We start from the raw sequence: 20463 nt of genomic DNA, 5'->3' as shown, positions 1-20463 counted from the left end.
GTTTCCTTGTTGATTATCCCCCTTTCAACATACTGCCTTTCAGCTGGTGAGTACCGTTTTCTTTGCAATGGCTTTTTTTTTTTTTTTTTGAAGATTTTATTGATTTATTTGAGAGTGAAAGAGAGAGCACGCGCATGTGTGAGTGGTAGAAGGGCACAGAGGGAAAGAATCTCAAGCAGACTCTCCGCTGAGTATGGAGCCCAATGCGGGGCTCAATGCCATGACCCTTAGATCATGACCAGAGCTGAAACCAAGTCAGAAACTTAACCTACTGAGCCACCCAGTCGGCCCTGCAATGACTTTAAATGAGCTAGTTCCCTAAGTAAGACTTGGGGAATGCTTTAGGGTTGCCCCTGCCCATAATAGGGACTTCCATTCCCAGAGATCTGAGGGAACTCAGATTCTCCATGGCCACCCATCTGGCAACAAATGTCCAGCCACAGGTAGGAAGAGGAAGGGTTCTGACTATGGGTGTAGAACAGATACTTCTTCATTGATTTCTCTGAGGCCGCGCAGAGCCTCACGAGGATCTCCTGTGTTTTGCCTTTCATCAAACCTGGGCTTGGGCAACATTGTGAGCAGTTCCTCTGAGTTTCTGAAGTTTGGCTTCTGGACTTTCAGGGCCCTCATCACACTATGTCGTAAGCCTTGATTTTCTTTTATTTCCCACAATAGACTGAGTGCTTCTTGAAAGCAGAGACCAGGCCTCATTCCTCTATCTTCCTAGCCTAGCCCAGGGCCTGGCACAGTCTGTGTTTAACACCTGCTTGCCAGTTGCTTCTTCCCTGGCCTCAACACAGCTCTCTGGATGCTCTTCTCCAAGGAGAAATGTAGCCTTCCCTTTCTCTACCCAGCTCAAATGTCACCTCCTGCAGACACTTTTCCAGCCCCTAAAATCAAAAGGGATCGATGAGTTTGCGTGTTGTTCCCTCTCATCTCAAGCAGCTCACAGCTGGTAGGGTCTAGAAAGGCAAACTGATGAGGGCTGTGCACTATTATGCGAGGAAAAATTGTGAGGCTTTATAAATGGGCGAAGGATTCCTGGGTGTTCTGTCAATGGAAGGCTGTGAGTTTTCTAGGGTTCCGGGCTATCTGGCTCTATAAGGGTCTCCGCATCTGTCTGTCTTCTGCTGGGCTATATTACAGCTCTGTGGAGATGGAAGGTAACCTGTAGAGGGCTGACAGTTGTACAGATGTTCCCTGTCTGATGTACAGTGCAAATTGCTCCTGTTGATGGCAGTGCAAATGCATTCTGTCCAGTAGAGAAATCTCCATAAATCTACTTCTCAATTGAAACAGTTGTAAAATCTTACTGCTTCCCTCCTTAATGAGTTATATAAATATGTATTTTTATATCTGTATGAGAGTTAAGATTTTACCTTTTTTTTTTTAGATTTTATTTATTTGAGAGGAGCGAGAGAGCGTGCAAGCTGGGAGAGGAACAGAGGGAGAAGGAGGAGCAGGCTCCACGCCCAGCACAGAGCCCTACGTGGGGCTTGATCCCATGACCCTGAGATCATGACCTGAGCCGAAACCAAGAGTCAGAACTTTAACTGACTGAGCCACCTAGGCATCCCTGAATTTATTTTATTTTTTTTATTTTTAAAAATAGTTTATTTATTTGACAGAGAGAGAGAGAACACAAAAAGGGGGGAGTGGCAGGCAGAGGGAGAGGGAGAAGCAAATTCCCCACTGAGCAGGGAGCCCAATGCAGGGCTCGATCCCAGGACCCTGGGATCATGACCTGAGCCGAAGACAAACGCTTAACCGACTGAGCCACCCAGGTGCCCTGGTGTCCCTGATTTTACCTTTTTTTAAAAAGATTTATTTATTTGAGATAGAGGGGAAAAAAATGTGAGCAGGGGGAAGGGCAGAGAGAGAGGGAGAGAATCTCAAGCAGATTCCCTGCTGAGTGCAGAACCTGACCTGGGGCTCAATATCACGACCCTGAGATCATGACCTGAGCCAAAATCAAGAGTCAGACACTTACAACTGAGCCACCCAGGTGCCCCTATGATTTTACCATTTTGAAAATTATTCTTTGGCAGTGGGAAGAACTACCTAGGATAGAGGTAGTGATAATTCCTACTGAGCATTTATTCAGGTACTATGCTAAGGGTCTTATAGACATTGCCATATTTAATCTTCATGGCAACCCTATAAGGTAAGTTCTCCATTTTATGGATGTACAAACTGTGGCCTAGAGGTTAAATAACTTGCTTAAGGACTCAGAATTAGTAAGTGGCCTACTTGGAATTTGTACCCAAGACCTGGGATTTGACACAGATCCATACTCTGTGCTGTACACATAAGGACAATTACAAATGAATTGGGGGTGGGGTGCCTGGGTGGCTCAGTCGGTTGGGCATCTGCCATCGGCTCAGATCATGATCCCAGGGTTCTGGGATTGAGTACTGCACCAGGCTCTCTGCTCGCCAGAGAGCCTGCTTCTCCCTCTCCTCCCTGTTCCTGCTCTCTCTCTCTCTCAAATAAAATCTTAAAAACAGAAAAAGAACTGGGGAATCAGTAAGGCCTCCTGTAAGAGGAAACATGAACTGAGTTCCAAAGGATGAATAGGAGCAGGTGCAGAGAGAGGGGAGAGGGGCTACCAGGCACAAGTGAGCACATAGGAAGGCCGGGAGGTCTGAAACTAGGGCCAGCATTACTAGGACATTCAGTTGGGCGGGAGAGCAGGGTGCGGCTGAGGACTGTCAGGAGATAAGACCAGAGCAGTACACGGGTGCTGATCGCTGATTGAGAAGGGCTCCTGGGGGTCAAGCTGAGATCGGACTTTATCCTCAAGCTATAGAATTTTAAGCAGAGGAGTGACACGGTTAGATGAGTTTTATTATTTTTATCTTTATTGCTTGTATTTGAAGTTATAAAAGCAGCTGAGAGACTTGGTCTTTTTAGAGAAATCATTTTGACAGCAGTGTTGAGGTTGGATTGGACGTGGGGAGAACAGAGGTAGGGAGGCTGTTAAAAGCCAAGCCTTGGTAGGGAACAAAAGGAGGGGATGAAGGGAGAAACAGGAAAGCAGCTCAGTCTACACATTTGGGCAGCTGATGAGGCACGTGGGGGTAGGACCCGGAGACGGAGGGAGGGCCTGGGGCAAGAGTGGAAGTTTAGGAACCCTCCCAAGTGCTTGCCGGACCTGCTGCCGGCTGGTTCTTGCTCATTCTAATCGTTGAAGATAGTACTTGGAATTTAAAAGGAGAAGGGTTGTTAATCAAAAGTAAAGCTCTCCTTTTGAGAAGCATATATAAATAAATAGGGCCTGACAGATAGGCACCCAGGCCCTTCTCTTTTGGTCTCAAAGGGGGGAAAGAAGCAATGAGAAAGGAAAAGAGAGACAAATCACAATGACAAGAAGCATTAGAAACCTTCTCTTGATAATTATTGATGTACAGATTGTTAGCACACCAGGTGATTTCTAATCCTAGCCCAATTCCCCTCCTGGCTTCTTAATGGCTGCTGGCCACTTCCTCTTGGGACCTGGCCAGAGTAAGCTCAGGAAATGCAAACTTTTAATTCTGGAATTAGTAAAGCATATTAGGAAAGGAAATCCACAAGTGAAGAAATCACATTATGAATTCCAAAGCCAAGGGAAAGGATTGTTAAATTAGATTGTGAATTCATTGGGAGCAGGACCATTTTACTCATTTTGGTGCAGGGCCCGAGTGATTGGTCTGGTCACTGTTCCAAGATTACCCAGGATTTGGCCTCTTCCATTCTTGGAGTTCTCCAAACTTCCATCCAGTACCTTCAGCTCTAGCCGCTGAGCTGTCTGCAGTCTTGCTTTGCACTCTTCTGCAGCAGGGGAGATGCCCTGCTCGGATGAAGACCCAACTAAAGGGTCAATATTCTTCATTACACCTATCTCCCCAGGATTTTGCATGAATCAGGTAACAGAATATACTCAAAAAGCCTTTGAAAACTCTGATTAGCCATACAGATGTTACCTGCTGTTCTTTATTCCTTGTTGTTCTGGCTGATGACTTAATTGACACTTGCTATTTTTTAGAAAGATTTATTGGGGCGCCTGGGTGGCTCAGTCATTAAGCGTCTGCTCAGGTCATGACCCCAGGGTCCTGGGATTGAGCCCTGCATCAGGCTCCCTGCTCAGCTGGAAGCCTGCTTCTCCCTCTCCCACTCCCCCTGCTTGTGTTCCCTCTCTCGCTGTCTCTCTGTCAAATAAATCTTAAAAAAAATATATATATAAAAAGATTTATTTGAGAGAGAGAGCACGCGGGGGAGGGGCAGAGGGAGAGACAGAATCCTTAGCAGACTCCTCGCAGAGCCCATCTCATGACCCCGAGATCACGACCTGAGACAAAATCGAGAGTCCGACACTCAACTGACTGAGCCACCCAGGCACCCTGCTATTTAATTTTTAACACTATGAGCTCAATGTGATGTACTATACACTCAATAGAATGCTGGGTACTTTTACACTTAATCCTCACAATATCATAATGTTTATTTTACCAGAGGCTCAGAGAAATTAACTTGCTCAAGAATATACTTTTTGTCCTTTTTAGGGTTAAAGAATTCTCCATGTGCTGCCCCGCCCCCCCACAACACTTACTACAGTCCTTCCCATTAGACTAGAAGCTGTGGGTGCCAGGAAAAAATTTTGTTCACTGTTCTCTCTATTCAGCAAATAAGCACATAGATGTTAAAAAAAACACACCAAAATACTATTTTCCTTATAACCTAGTGTTCACTGTCCGTCTTCTGCTCCTAGAATGTAAGATACATGGGAAGACCTACTGTGCTTTGCTCATGGTTGGATTCTCAAAGCCTAGAACAATGCTTGGGACATAGTTAAGAATCCAGTAAATACTTGCTGGTAAATAAATGAGAGCTGTGCAGACAAGCAAATTCTCCTTTTTGTGACATCAGTGCATTTTTTTCTGATGCTGATTCCAGTAAGATAATGTTTAAGTCTACAACACTGTGATGTGGGTAAGTGCTGAATGCTCTGGCTGAGTTAAACATTCACTTGCAGCAAAATGATGATCTGAGGGGGAACCACAGGGATGCTGTCCCCAAGAGCACGGTCTCCAGGAAGGGGGCACCGCAGGCTGACACAGGTGGCCCATGGACTCATACCCCACAGCTCTGGTCCAGACCAGCAAAATCATGACTTGAGACCACTGTGCTCTTGAGTTCCATGTCTCATCCTCCACCCTTACACCACATGCAACTCTTGAAGAAGCAGGAAAAAATAACCTGCTTGTAATAATCATCAGCTTCATTTTCTTAGGAGTCATGTTTCTTGCCAGAACCCTTCTAGATCAACTGTACTATTTTTCCCCTGTGTAAACCAGTATTACATGCTACATTAAATATTTTCTTTTAGTGTAAAAGTTACCATCACATTAAGAAAATTTGGAATGTAGAAAAATATAGAAAAAATCACGTCTAATTTTACCAGTCACAAAGTGATAAGTCTATCTGTATATGTTCTTTCCCCTGCCATGCATGTGTATATATGCATGTGTGTGTATGTGTACATATACATAGGAACTTGCATCATGGTAGTTTGTGTTCTTTTTTTTATATAAAGATTTTATTTATTTGTCAGAGAGAGACAGCGAGAGCACAAGCAAGGGGAGTGGCAGGCAGAGGAAGCAGGCTCCCCGCTGAGCAGGGAGCCCGATGTGGGGCTCCATCCCAGGACCCTGGGATCATGACCTCAGCCAAATGCAGGCACTTAACCAACTGAGCCACCCAGGTGCCCCCTGTGTTTTGCCTTTCTGTTTAACATCGTGCCATGTTTATACCACAAGGCCATAATAACCATTCATTTAAATAATTACTGATATACACTTTAGGATTAAAGACAGACATTTTTCTTATATAAATTCCAAATCTGGAATTCTTAGAAAGATGTGAACTCATGGCCCTTGACACACATCATGAAATTGCTGTCAATGTTAGTTAAATACCAATTTATTTGGCCACTAAGTGATAATTTATAATTTAAATCATGTTATCACTACATTATCAACGTAGTACAAAAAAATTAAGACCTCAAGTCTTCAATTTGCATTTAAGATCACTGCTGAGACAGACAACTTTAATCATGACTGGTTACTAGTTATATTTCTTCTTTTAGAATCATCACAAATATTGAGAGGAAATGTTTATCTGCTTTTAGTTGGGCCTCTCTTCCTTGGAGATGGTGTACTGTTAGAGCATCAGGAGCAAGGGTTTTGGGACTCACATCCCTCTTGTGAGCAAGAGCTGGGCATGTATGCCCCAACCTCATAAATTGTTCATTTCATCCATTCATTTACCAAAGAAAGACCATTACATTTATAAGAATAAAAGGAGGATCTGATCAAAAGGAGAATTTGATAATTTAGCTAATATTCTTTATTTTTTATTTTTCAAGTAGGCTCTACACCCAACGTGGGGCTTGAACTCAAACCCTGAGATGGAGAGTTGCACGCTCTTTTGACTGAACCAGCCAGGCGCCCCAAATTTAGCTAATATTATCTTTAAAAGTCACTTCCAAACTACCCTAAGTAATGATCCATCTTGGGAATTAGAAGAGCAATTTTTTCCCCAAGTATTAATTTTCTTTGATTTTTTTTTTTTATAGTCAGGTATTTACATTTGTGAAGCCCTTATTTAACATAAGCTCTCACATATCAACTAACCTTCCTGATAACCCTGGGGGGGAGGTGGTACTAATTATTATTAACACCTTACAGAAGAAAAAAACCTGATGCTTATGGAGGCTCGGTAACTTGGCTGAGGTCACACAGCCTCAATTTGAACTCAGGTAGCTTATATGGTTAAGCAAGCAGCAGGCTGCAATTCCACGGCTAGCTATCCCAGTCTCCTCTAGGCAAGTCAGGGTAAAAGTTAGCAAAACGAAGTAAATCCAATGCTCTTCAGCTTAAGATAATCTACACATACACATGGGTACTCTTCCCAATCACTGTTATTTGAATGATTTTGTCACTATGGCCCAGACTGGATGGGGGGGAAAAGGGGAGACTGAATCTAAAATGCTAAAGCTAGAACACACTTCAGAAGTGATGTACTTGAAACCCTCTAAATGCTTCTACCCTCTGAAGTAACTTGGCTTAATTGCTCAGATCTGGGCAAGCCAAGCAAGTTTGGGCTGTCGCTTCCTGTCAAGAACTGAAAGAATTTTCATATTGACACAAGTCTGTCATTAACCTCTTTCTTCGTGTCTTCTAGGCAAATGCCTGACCTGATTATTAAGACAACCCGTGTTGCAAAGGTGGAAATTTACTGTTCACCTTTCCTCATCTTTCCAAGCAAAACAGGGAGAAGGGGTGCATACCTGATTATTAGGTTTGTTATACTATGAACCATTTGCTAGGTAAAACCCAGTCATGTAGGTTTTTCATACAAACCGATACCCAATTTATCATTCTGAAATTCAATACAGTCAAACACTGACTCGTACAAAAATATTAAATGGCTTTTAACAATTTTTTTTTCCTTTTTAAAATACAGGATTAATATTGACATATGTATCTATGATACAAACATAAACTAAATTCAGACAACCCAAGAATTCAGAGGATTAGTCATCTGCGTGATTAAATCAGGGATAAAACACCTCTGAATTTTCCATAATTTGTTTTTACCATCATGCTTTCCTGAATATTTTGTAGAAATTATTCATTTATCATGACTAGTTAATTTAAATTCTCCACAGACTGGAGTATAGCACACTAATTAATACAGTCTTGTCACCATGATCTTCTGCCATTGACCAACCCATCAGTTTCTTAATTTTCCAGCTTTGGCTGGGGAGCCTGTTTCAGAGTATGCTCCTAAACACTGCCAAGCCTTTTTAGGCCCTACAACTACTTAAGAGCTGTATATGTTCTCTCTGTGACTTATGGAAGGTGCGGGACAGAAAACAAAGATAGGTGCTCTTTGCATACATTTATGTTTCCAAAGCAGCCTGTGAATTGGAAGAAAACAGTCCTCACATGGAGTAAAGGACAATACACTGGATCAGAAAGCCCAGCTGCTTCCTGGTGTTGAACACAACCTACAACACAAAGAGAATTCACTGACTGATAACAAAGAATAGATGGCACAGAGTAGGCCTATACTGGGTTTTAGTGTTGGCTGTTACCAAAACTAATCTTGAATAAATACTTTAATCCTGCCTCTTCAGAGGGAAAAAGTCAGGGTTGCACTGGGCAATAAAAGGTTTAATTCCAGCTTTGAAACAGTTTTTAACCCTTCACTAACAAGATTCAACTATTGAACAAAGACTAAGCAGGGTCTTAGGTATGGACGTAGCTCAACAATTGGGATGGAGTGATGGGGTTCAGAACAAGGCTGTCCCAAAATGTGCCACTTTGGCATGTGGAATATTTGAGCTGAAGGCAGCCGATGCCTAACAGACTGAAGAGCTTTTTACCTCACCTGTAATTGCCTAAAAGAATTTAGATAGGGAGCCTGTAGCAGGAAGAGCAGTATTACCTTTTTTTTTTTTAAACACAAGACTTCTCTGCATGGCATGGTTTACCAAACATTTGCTCTTCCCATCTTCTTGTAAATTGTCTTTATTCCTTTTGAGGCCGCAGACCCTACCCACCCCTCAGCTTTGGATGGCTTGTAAGTCTCAGTTGCCTGATTGTTTTTGACCCTCTCGTGTCTATGTGAAGTTCCCGTTATGTATGAAATTAAATTGTTCTCGTATCTTATCTGTCTTATGTCAATTTAATTATTAGGCCATCCAAAGAACCTAGAAAGAAGGGTAAGGTTTTCCTCCCTTACAGGAGAAAATAATCCTGTACTCCTCCTCCTCCACCCTACCCCTTTCCCATTTCCTTTACTTATATTACCTCATGGACAGTGATCCTCATTTTTATGGAAGGGGAAAGGAGGCACAAAGAGATTATGGACTCGGGTCGATGGAAAACAGCAGAGTCCCAACTGGAGCCCAGCCTGCCAACAATCACAGCAGGCTTCTCCCCTCAAATTCCTTCTCCATCTGCCATGACACTCAGGCATTGAAAGGGAAGTTTCATTGTGTTCTTAGGGTTAGCTGCTTTGGATGCTTTCAGAGAGGTAATTTCAAAATTCCCCTCTTCCTTACCTTAAAGAAAAGGAGGAAAGAAGAAAAGTAAAAATAAGCCATATACACAGCTCCCACAGCACACAAGCTAAATGATTTAATATTAGCAAGGGCCAAATTGGATCTTGATAATGAAAATGAAGACAGTAGTATTTTCTCAAGAAAATAAACATTTGGAGGGAGAAGCATTTCTTAAAAAAAAGAAAAAAAAAAGTTTATTTGGAAAAGCCAGCCTCTTACACAAAAGGTTTTGTACCTATACTTCACTGTGTCAATTACAATGATATTTTTAAATGCACTGAATATAATTTATTGAGTGTCTATCATTATCTTCTTGTGCATTTTAGAAGATATTAGGTTAAAAAATATTTACAGATTTCATTCTGGTCCATCCTCCCTACCTTATACTAAACTCATTTCTCTACTTTTCAAGTAAGTAAAAAGGGTCACAATACTTTAGTTTTGTGTGGAGTAGTAAGAATGTGTCCAATAATTATAAGCAAAACATAATTTTTTTCAGGCCTCAGAAAAAGAAAAGGAGCAACTTCCCTCCCAATCTTATTCCTACTGGTTTGCCTGAGGCCAAATCACTCTGGCTTTCTTTTATTAGCAAACATTAAAAAAAAAACAAATAAGCACACAAAGATTGAATATCTCACACACAGCTCTAAGCTAGACACAGATATAAATGGAACCACTATGAATCAATGGGGGAAAATTCCAGGAAAATCAACAACAAAAAAATTCTAAATCTCACAGTTTAACTGAGGTTTTGGTAAAACTGAAGCTGAATTCAGCTGCTGTTTGAAATATCTGTCTACATTTAATTAGATGTGTTGTATTTACTAAGGAGGTACAAATATATACTTTTGCATATTTTAAAATTAACTTTTATAGTGAAAAATACTAAGTAATTTCAAAGGGGGCAATGGTCTATAACCACTCAAAATTTGTCTTTGAATAAGGAAAATAGTAATTTAATGAAATAAATTCTCAAACACTAATAATATTAGCATCCCAAGAAAAGATTCCAGAGGGGTGCTGATGAGTACAATGTGTCTAGAACGGCCAAGATGTTTCCAAAGTTTTATGCCTTAAATTTCCTAAATATATAGCTTATCAGGCACTATGCCAGGCAACTACTGATGCAAGGAAAATATTTTAGTCAGGATTTTATAAAATCCCAACTTCTAACCAGTATTTCTATTCATAAATCTTCCAGTGGTGATGTCTGACAGTATATTACAAATAACAATGAAGCAAGATTAATTTTAAATTTTAGATTTGTCTGAAACAAGTTAGTTGTTATTTTTCCTTATAACATAACACTTAAAATAGATGAATTCAGCAGAATGGTTTAAAAAGTTAAGGCTCCCTAAAGAGTTCTAAAGACTAAAACTTAAGGCACATATTAAAATCTTCTGGACACTGTTAAAAGCTAGGATTTAAACAAACAAACAAACAAAAAAAACCCCCACACTACGTCCTTCTCTCATTCTTTGCCAACCACTCCCTCCCCAAAGGTACGGCATTTTTAATTCAGGCTGCTGGTAAGGAGTGAAAACAAAACTTCCATCACTGAACACCTGGTACAATTCCCACACACATGTCCACTATTGGCATTGAGCACCACTGCTGGATTACAGGCCAGTAGATATTTTCAGGGATCTTGGGTCACAGCTGCTTCATTGACCCTTGCGCCCCAAAGGTTTAGACTGGACTCTCCTCCTCTTTGGGACTTCCTTCTGTGTCTTTCTGCTCTGCAGATTCTGCTGCATATTCTTTTGGCTTCTCAGCAGCATCCACACTGGTCTCCTCCTCTTTGCTTTCCTTTTTCTGCTGCTTCTCTGCTTTCTGCTCTTTTGCCACGAGTTGATAATTGATGCCCATGCCAATAAAGAGATAGATGCCTGCTATAATGAGGATCACACCACATGCCCAGTAGGTGTATTTGTAGTCTCCATAGATGTCATTCAGACGACCTAAAGATATCCAAAACAAAGTTAGGTGGACAAAAGTAACCAAGTATACCTTCCCCAAAGAGAGCTGAAGGATCCACTCAGAAAGAAGATGACAACCAATCCTCAAAGAGCCCACAAATGACAGATTCATCTAAAAAGGAACTGTTAACAATGATCTCATCTTTTATGATGTCACATTTGATTTTAGATGGCCTTGCATATCCCATTACTTTTGCACCTTGAAAGTAATGAAGTCTTGGCCAATTGGAATGGGGAAAGACCCAGAGATCACCTAGAATCAAGTCTCTCCCTTCACAATGGAAAAATTTGTTGCTCAAAAGAGGTGTAGGAGTCTTGCCCCAGGCCCCAGAGCTAATTGCAGTCCCCCCGCCAGTGCTCTTTTGCTGACATCAGCATTCCCAAAAAGCTGCCCCCTCGTCGAAGCTACAGAATTAACTAACAGCAACACCTTTCCACCATCTTAAGTGCTTAGCCCTCACGACAGGCAGCATCTGTCATCACGCTCACTGTCTACAAAGTCAGACTTAAGAAAAGGCACATCCTAGGCTCCTCCAGTGAAGAGTCACCACGTGCATTAGCATATTAAAGGTTCTGCAAGGTCCTCTAGTAGAGCAATCTGTCAAACTTGGTGTTCCCCAAATGTTTTTGGCCATGAAATCCTCACGATAGTAGAATTTATTAGCACTTCACAAATTGGCATGTTAAGGAATAAACTCTGGAAAACCCTACTCTATACCTCAGAGAAGGACTGAATATAACCAATTCAAACAGGATTCCATGTGCTTTTCTAACTCAGGGCACTGGCCATCCAGCCAAACTCACTGAGCCTACGCTTGCACCAGGCACTGGGCTGCTGGCCGTGAGGATAAGGGAGGGCAGAGGAGAAAACCTCCACAGTTCAGTGGACAAGAGAAATGTTAATCAAATAATTACACAAACCGTGACAAGGAGGGTTTGCAAGCAGAAAATCGGGAGTTGGCAGCAGCAAGCAGGGTCAGGAAGGCTTCTCTCAAAGTGTAAATGAAGCAGAGACCTAGAGGGGGATGGGAGTTATCCAGGAGGAAGGGATGGCAGAAGGCTGTGGCCAGGGAACAGCAAGGGCAAAGGCAGGTGGGAGGAAGCGGGGTGTGAGAGGGAAGGAGGAAGGGCGGGGCTGCTGGAGCAGAGAGAACAAAAGGTGAGTGACAGGAAATGAGGCTGGAGACATTGGTGGCCAGGCTGGGAGGCGCCTTGAAGGCCACATTAGGGAATCTGATCTCCACCCTGACAACAATGGGAAGCAACTGGAAAGATCTAATCAGCTGGGCTATCAGGTTTGCATTTGCACAGATAAATTTTGCCTGCAGAGTAGAAAAGATTGAAGGCCGGATAGAATGGATATGGGTAGACCAGCCAGGAGGCTCGTGGATGGAGCAGCCCAGATGGGAGACAGGAGCTGTGGACAGGGTGGTGGTGTGATGGAAAAGTGGGCCCATTAGAAAGAGATTTAGGAGATGAAAACTGACAAGACTTGGCAATCACTGGATATGGGGAGGAAGAGAACAATATCAAAAGATAGCTGTAGGACTTCTTTTATGTATCCTCACTCACTAGCCAAATCATACTTTTAAGAAGTATACATCTAAAAGGAGGGCCAAATTATATTTTCACTAATGTTATCTAATGAGCTATTAATTTAAAAAATGAAGTATTTAATAACCTTAGGAAACAGTTCCCAAATTATATACTTACTTACTAGCCGTATGATATAAGGCAAATTATTTAACCTTTCAAAGTTTCTATTTCTTATGAAGTAGGAACTATGACAGTCCTATTTCATAGGCTTGTGAGATATACGAGGATATAGAAAATGGTTAGAAACAGTCCCTGGTAAACCATGAGCTTACATGGTAGCTATTATCAGCAGTGGAGTTGTATTTTACATGTTTTTCTACAACAAGCACGTAAGTTTTTGTTGTTGTTGTTGCTGTTGTTTGCTTTTTAATTTTTTTTTATTATTATGTTATGTTAGTCACCATACATCATTAGTTTTTGATGTAGTGTTCCATGATTCATTGTTTGCGTATAACACCCAGAAGCACATAAGTTTTTTGAAGAGAAAACATAATTCAAAAAAGAATGCCATTTGTAAAAATATTTGATTCACCTTTCAGGTTGTTGGTTCAGTGTAATCAATTCTGTAAGAATCTGAGCAATTATGCTGTGCCCAGCACTGTGCCAACACTGAGGCTACAGAAATGAGAAATACTTTCTGCCACCAAGCAGCTTACTAATCTTGGCTTTCTATCACCCTTTTCCATCTTCTATGCCTATTTCATGTTAACAGAACCAAAGAGGTAGTAAGGCATACTATACCTAAAAGTGGTGGCCCCAGGAGGACAGGACAGCATTCCACAATGGTCACCAATCCCACGGCGCTGGAGAACCTCTGGGGTCCAACGAGGTCCATCAGTGTTTCAAACAACACTGAGCTGAGCCACCCAAATGCAAATCCAAAGAATCCCGCATAGACACAGAACCCAATATAGCTGGAGGATAAAGGTGCTAGCAGATGACACACTCCATTTGCAACAACAGAAGCTGCAAAAAAATACTGAACTCGAGGTCTTATCCACTTGGTGTTGGCTACAAGTCCCATAGATGGTCTGGCTACCATGTCAACAAAAGCCAGAATGGAAAGAAGGAAGGCAGACTTCTCACTAGAGTAATGTTGACTCTTGCCATAATTACTAAGAAAGACCAAAGGGGTAAACAGTCCAAAAAACATGAGCACGTTTCCGGACAGGTATAGCAAAAAGCCTCTGTGTGTGAACAGAGATAAGTCCAGGAATTTATTAATTGTTTGGAAGACTGATTGTTTCTCTTCTTTGCGGTTTCCTCCAATAAGATCTGTACTTGCATCACCTGCTCCCTTTTTCTCATCAGATTTTCCAGCTTCCTGAAGGGATTCTTTAGACCTATCTTTCCCTGCACTTGTTGGTGGGGGCCCTATTGGTCGCATCAGGGCTCCAGCTACACAGCAGTTTAGTAGGAGACCCCCAAGAATTAAGAAGCTCCCTCTCCAGCCAAAGATACCAAAGAAAGCCTGATTGAGAGGGGCCAGAGTGGAGAGGAACACAGGGCTGCCTGCCATGGCCAGTCCATTCGCCAACGGTCGCCTCTTGTAGAAATACTTGCCAATCATGGTCAGAGCAGGATTCAAGTTGAAGGCAAGCCCAAGACCTGGGGAGGAGGGAGAAAAAAAATCACATAAATGTCAGAAACAAATCTGGAATTACATAACCAAACAAAGAAATTAAAATGAGAAGTATAAATAATACAAAGGAGATAAAAATCCTCACCACTACAGGACATACTGTATAGTGGTTTAAAGTATGGGATCTAGAACCAGACTACGTGGGTTCAAGCCTCAGCATCACTATTTACTGGCTGGTAGTATCAGACACGTGCGTGTTTCCTCATATGTAAAAGGGGACAAAGCACTACTGTGAGTAAAACACTCAGAAGAGTGCCTGGCATGTAGTAAGCACTCAATAAATGTTATTTTTATGATTGTTGCTTATATTATTTGTCTAGTCTTACAGAATCACCCGAGGAGTCACTGTAACAATAGAAGATCATTAAGTAGATAGTTACAATTAGAGACAAATTTTACAACAGAAAATGCAATACAAAATTATTCCTTTTACAATAGCTCCAAAAAGTAAAAAAATGTGCAATTTAGAATCACTACAATTATGTAACTTTCCTAAAGGGTTAGAGAATTAAAAAACCACACACACACACACACACACAGAATTTTTGGATAATAAAACACAGCATTATCAAGATGTCAGTACTCCCTAAATGAATGCATTAATTTAATGTGATTCCAATGAAATGTCAGTGCATTTCATTTTGGAATAGGTAAAATGACTCTAAAACATAGAATGCATGGGAGTCAACCAGAAAATTTTTGGTGGTACTGGAGGAGTGGGACAAACATTAACAGATATTTAAATGGACTTCCAAAAGCTACAGTCATTACAACAGTGTGGCTCTGACTCAGGTATAGGTAAACACTTATCAGTGAAAGTGGACAGAAAGTCCACGAACATACCTGATTTATATATATATATATGATTTAATATAAAATGATTTAACATAGATATGTGATTTAATGTAAAAGTGAAATTTTAAATTACTGTAGAATTTGTTCAATAAACAGTGCTAGTAAAAGTAAATATTCAAATAACTTCTAGATGCTCTCCCTGGCCCCCACTTGCTCCAACTCCCTGCTATTTATGTTTAAGCTATTCACAGAGGCTTAAACCAATACACCAGGGCAGATCACTCCCCTATTTCAGGCCTGCTATGGCTTCCCATCCATAACCTTTACGTTGGCCCTTACCTCTCTTCCTCATCTCATACCAGACCATTCTCACCTGTGCCAATAAGCACACTCCCCTAAATTTTCACAAAGCTTGTTCCCTGTTGCTACTCAAATCTCTTGGTTAAGGTCATCTCTTCAGAGTGACCTACCTTTGTAGACTACCCAGTCCTTCCCTCCCTGTCAGAACATTTTATTTTGAGGCTTTGTATAGCATTATCACTACCTGATATTTTTCCTATTTCTTCATACATTTGTGAGTAGTATTGTCTGTTTCCTCCCATTAAAGAGTATGATTTAGCTCTAGTTGTTGCCCTGTTCCCAACAAAATCTAGAACATTGCTTGACATACACATGGTTGTTAATAAATATTTGAGGAACTAAAAGAGCAAATGAACAAACTGACTAACCATGTGGGAACAAAGAGAGTTTCATACTTCTTTCTTCTCATTTTATGTAATGTTTTCTTCCATTCAGAAATTTTAAGTGTAAGAACTGGGGGGAGAACATATGTTTAAAAGTAGGAAAATATAATAAATGGAAAGACATTCCATGCTCATGGAATGGAAGAACAAATATTGTTAAAATATCCATACTACTCAAAGCAATCTTTGGATCAAAGATTGGATCCAATCTTGATCCAACCAAAGATGGATCAAAGCAGATTAAATGCAATCCTTATCAAATTACCAACAGCATTTTTCACAGAACTAGAACAAATAACCCTAAAATTTGTATGAAACTACAAAAGATGCCCAAATAGCCAAAGCAATCTTGAAAAAAAAAAAAAGAACAAAGCTGAAGGTATCAAAATTCCAGATTTCAAGTATATTACAAAACTGTAGTAATCAAAACAGTATGGTACAAGCACAAAAATAGGCACATAGATCAATGGAACAGAATGGAAAGCCCAGAAATAAACCCACGATTATATGGTCAATTAATCTTTGACAAAGGAGGCAAGAATATGCAGTGGGAAGAAGACAGTATCCTTAACAAATGGTGATGGGAAAACTGGACACTACATGCAAAAGAATGACACTGAACTACTTTCTTACACCATATACAATCATAAACTCAAAATGGATTAAGGACCTAAATGTGAGACCTGAAACCATAAAAATTCTAGAAGAGAGCAGAGGCAGTAATTTCTCAGACATCAGCTGTAACATCTTTCTAGATGGGAATCAAAAGTAAATATAAACTCTTGGGACTACATCAAAACAAAAACCTCCAGCACAGCAAAGGAAACAATCAACGAAACAAAAAGACAACGTACTGAATGGGAACAGATATTTGAAAATGACATATCAGATAAAGGGCTAGTAGCCAAAATAATAAAGAACTTATAACATATACACACACACACAAAACAAATAATCCAATTCAAAAATGGGCAGAAGACATTATAGATATTTCCCCAAAGAAACATACAGATGGCCAACAGACACATGAAAAGATGCTCAACACCACTCATCACCATTAAAACTACAATGAGGTATCACCTCACACTTGTCAGAATGGCTAAAATCAAAAGCTCAAGAAACAACAAATGTTGGGGAGGATGTGGAGAAAAAGGAACCCTCATGCACTGTTGGTGGGAAAGCAAGCTGGTGTAGCTACTGTGGAAGACAGTATGAAGGTTCCTCAAAAAACTAAAAATAGGATTACCATACGATCCAGTAATTCCACTACTGGATATTTGCCCAAAGAAGATGAAAACACCAATTCGAAGGGACATATGCACCCTGATGTTTACTGCAGCATTATTTACAATAGCCAAATTATGGAAGCAACCCAAGTATCCATTGACTGGTGAATGGATAAAGATGTGATGGATAAAGATATATATATATACACACACAGGAATATTATTTTTGTTAAGGATTTATTTATTTATTTGAGAGAGAGAGAGTGTGCACACATGCGTGCATGGGAGCGAGCGGCGGGGGGGAGTGGGGGGTGGGTGGGGGGAGGGTGCAAAGGGAGAGGAAGAGAATCTCAAAAACACTGCTAACTGAAAATAGAGCCCGAGACAGGGCTCAATCCCAGGACCCTGAGATCATGGCCCAGGCTGAAACCAAGAGTCAGATGCTCAACCGCTCAACGGACTGAGGCCACCCAGGCACCCCTATACAATGAAATATTATTTAGCCATAAAAAGAATGAAATCCTGCCATGGGCAACAACATGGATGGATCTAGAGAGTATAATGTTATGTTAAATAAGCCAAAGAATACAAATAGCATATGATTTCACTCATGTGTGTAATTTAAGAAACAAAACAAATGAACCAAGGGGCAGGGGGGAGACAAACCAAAAACAAACAAACAAACACAACAACACAACCCCAGACTCTTAACTATAGAGAACAAGGGGAGAGGGGGGTGGGGCGATGGGTGAAATAGGTGAAGGAGATTAAGAATACATTTATCTTGGGGCGCCTGGGTGGCTCAGTGATTAAATGTCTGCCTTCGGCTCAGGTCATGATCCCAGGGTCCTGGGATTGAGCCCCGCATCGGGCTTCCTGCTCAGCGGGAAGCCTGCTTCCCCCTCTCCCACTCCCCCTGCTTGTGTTTCCTCTCTCACTGTATCTATCTCTGTCAAATGAATAAATAAAATCTTTAAAAAAAAAAAAGAATACATTTATCTTGATGAGCACTGAGTAATATATGGAATTGTTGGAGCACTAGACTGCACACCTGAAACTAATGTAACACTATGCTAACTACACTGGAATTAAAACACAATTTAAAAAAAGTAGGCAAATATATTCATAATCTTAGAGTGTAGAACTTTGTAATAATGATATACAAGACAAAAATCATGAAGTATTGAGAGTTTTGAATACCTGAAATTGTAGATGAAGAGGGAAAAAAGTGGAATAAGACTAAATTAAAAAACTTTCTTCCAAACAAAATTCAACAGAAAAAAATTAATTGGGAACAGATATTTGGGGGGAGGGGGAATAGGAAGTTACTGTTTAATGGGGACAGGGTTTCAGTTCTGTAAGATGAAACAGTTCTGAAAATGGATGGTGGAAATGGTTGCATAAGAATGTGAATATACTTAATACCACTGAACTGAATACTTAAAAAGATGGTTAGGAATGTAAATTTTATATGTATTTTACCATAATTAAATGTAAAAAAATTTTTGGAAAAATAACTGTCTTTTTTTTTAAGATTTTATTTATTTTGAGAGAGAGGGAGTGTGAGAGAGAGAGAGAGAGAGAGCATGAGCAGGGGGGAGGGGCAGGGGGAGAGGGAGAAGCAGACTCCCTGCTGAGCAGAGAGCCTGACATGGGGCTCAATCCCAGGACCCTCAGATCATGACCCGAGCTGAAGACAGACACTTAACCTGAGCCACCCAGGCACCCCAAAATAACTGTCTTATGCAAAGGGATAATAATTTAACCTATAAAGTTATTACACATTATTTTTAAATAGGTACACAAAAGCAGTCAATAAGCATTTTGTACAAAGACAATAAACAAAAAACCCCAAATATATAGCCACAAACATATTAAAAACATTTACTTTCCTAATAGAGATTTAAATTAAAATCAGGAAATACTGTTCACCTGTTAAATGATTCACCTGGCAATAATTAAAAAGGATAATATCCCATTGTTGTCAAGGCTGTATGCCCTCTCACATTATGGTGAGCATGATCTTTTTGGCAATTTAGCTCATATGTATCTTTAAAACACACAGCAGTTCCACTTTTACAAAATTATCCTAAGAAAATATTCATGTTCACGAAGGATTATCAACACAGTACTGTTTATTAATAGTAAGAAAATGTAAAAAATAAAAACCAAAACCCTAAATATTGAACAATTAACTAAGAGACTGGTCAAATAAAATTATGGTATGTATCGGGGTGCATAGCTGGCTCAGTCAGTAGAGCATAAGACTCCTGATCTCGGGGTTGTGAGTTCAAGCCCCATATGTGTCATACAGCTTACTAAAAAAATTATTGTACATATCTATTCAATGGAATAACAGATTAAAAATCTTGTAGTATTTAATGACATGGAAAGATGTTCATGGTATCCTGTTAAGTGAAAAACTGGTTACAAAACATTATCTGATCATTTTTTGTATTAAAAAAGGTTTTATCTTTGTGCACAGGAAAAAGTATGGAAAGATATACATCAAAATGTCAATAGTCATATTCTCTGGATTGTGAAATTATGAATAATCTCTATTATACTCATCAGCAGTTCATTATTTTAATTTGGCTACCAAAAAAGGAGGGAGGAATTATTAAGTGGGTCTTCTATCCCTCAGAAATGTATTTGGACATTCTGCCAGATAATTCCTGCTTTATATTCTATACTCTCTCCTGCTCCAGTAGAAGCCTATTCCCTGTGCGAAGAGGTAATGAGAAAGAGTAATAACCAATGATCACCTTTGCAAGAAGTTGCCTAACACATTTTATCTACCACCACTGACTATTCTTAGGACAAGGGATGCAATCATCTCTTTCATTAATCATTCATTCAACAATGAACACCCTCTGTATAACAGGAATTTCTTTAGAAGTTTGCTTTTCTAGTACCCTTTAATGTATCTATAGCTCTTCAAAATGATAATCAAGTAATTTCTATAAGGTAGGAATTTCACTCAAAAGATCTGAAAGATGAATGTTAAATGAATACCAAATAGCCAGCAATAAATTAATGCTTGAAAATGAATCAACAGTAACTTACCTCCAATGACTCCAACACACAAGTAAAGTTCCTGAACAGTATTACAGAAAGAAGCCGCAATCAAGCCACAGCCTGACAAGCAGCCACCAGCAATCATGATTGGACGACTGCCATATTTATTCACCAGGATACTGCTGATAGGACCTAGGAGAGAACCAGAAATTTAGTAACACAGAGGAAAGGAACTAACTCCCTCATATCTACACAAGGCATTGATGCTAAATGACAAGTCCTTTAAAATAGATAAAAACAAAGACAATGGTAAGAATATTGTTTTCTACATTTATTTCATACTCAAAGGTGTATT

General features: G+C 40.2%; 1 protein-coding gene across 3 annotated transcripts in view; it reads right to left on the bottom strand.

Annotated features, from left to right (window-relative positions):
- Window positions 1-7504: 7504 nt before the first annotated feature.
- SLC16A1 (solute carrier family 16 member 1) overlaps window positions 7505-20463 on the bottom strand; it is a 48862-nt gene continuing 35903 nt past the window's right edge. For all 3 annotated transcript variants that reach the window (XM_064588625.1, XM_064588626.1, XM_064588627.1), the window contains 3 exons: window positions 20157-20300; window positions 13426-14292; window positions 7505-11070 (listed from right to left, as the gene is read on the bottom strand). In XM_064588625.1, coding sequence (XP_064444695.1) covers window positions 10799-11070; window positions 13426-14292; window positions 20157-20300 — 1283 coding nt within the window. In that variant the 3' untranslated portion in view covers window positions 7505-10798. The remainder of the gene's footprint in view (window positions 11071-13425; window positions 14293-20156; window positions 20301-20463) is intronic.

Source organism: Mirounga angustirostris, unplaced genomic scaffold (genome assembly GCF_029215605.1).
Source record: "Mirounga angustirostris isolate CCGP_5_RB_7025 unplaced genomic scaffold, mMirAng1.0.hap1 SCAF_4, whole genome shotgun sequence".
Taxonomy (NCBI): Eukaryota; Metazoa; Chordata; class Mammalia; order Carnivora; family Phocidae; genus Mirounga; species Mirounga angustirostris.
Note: the sequence above shows the minus strand (reverse complement) of the source record. Positions and strands in the feature narration are given on the sequence as shown.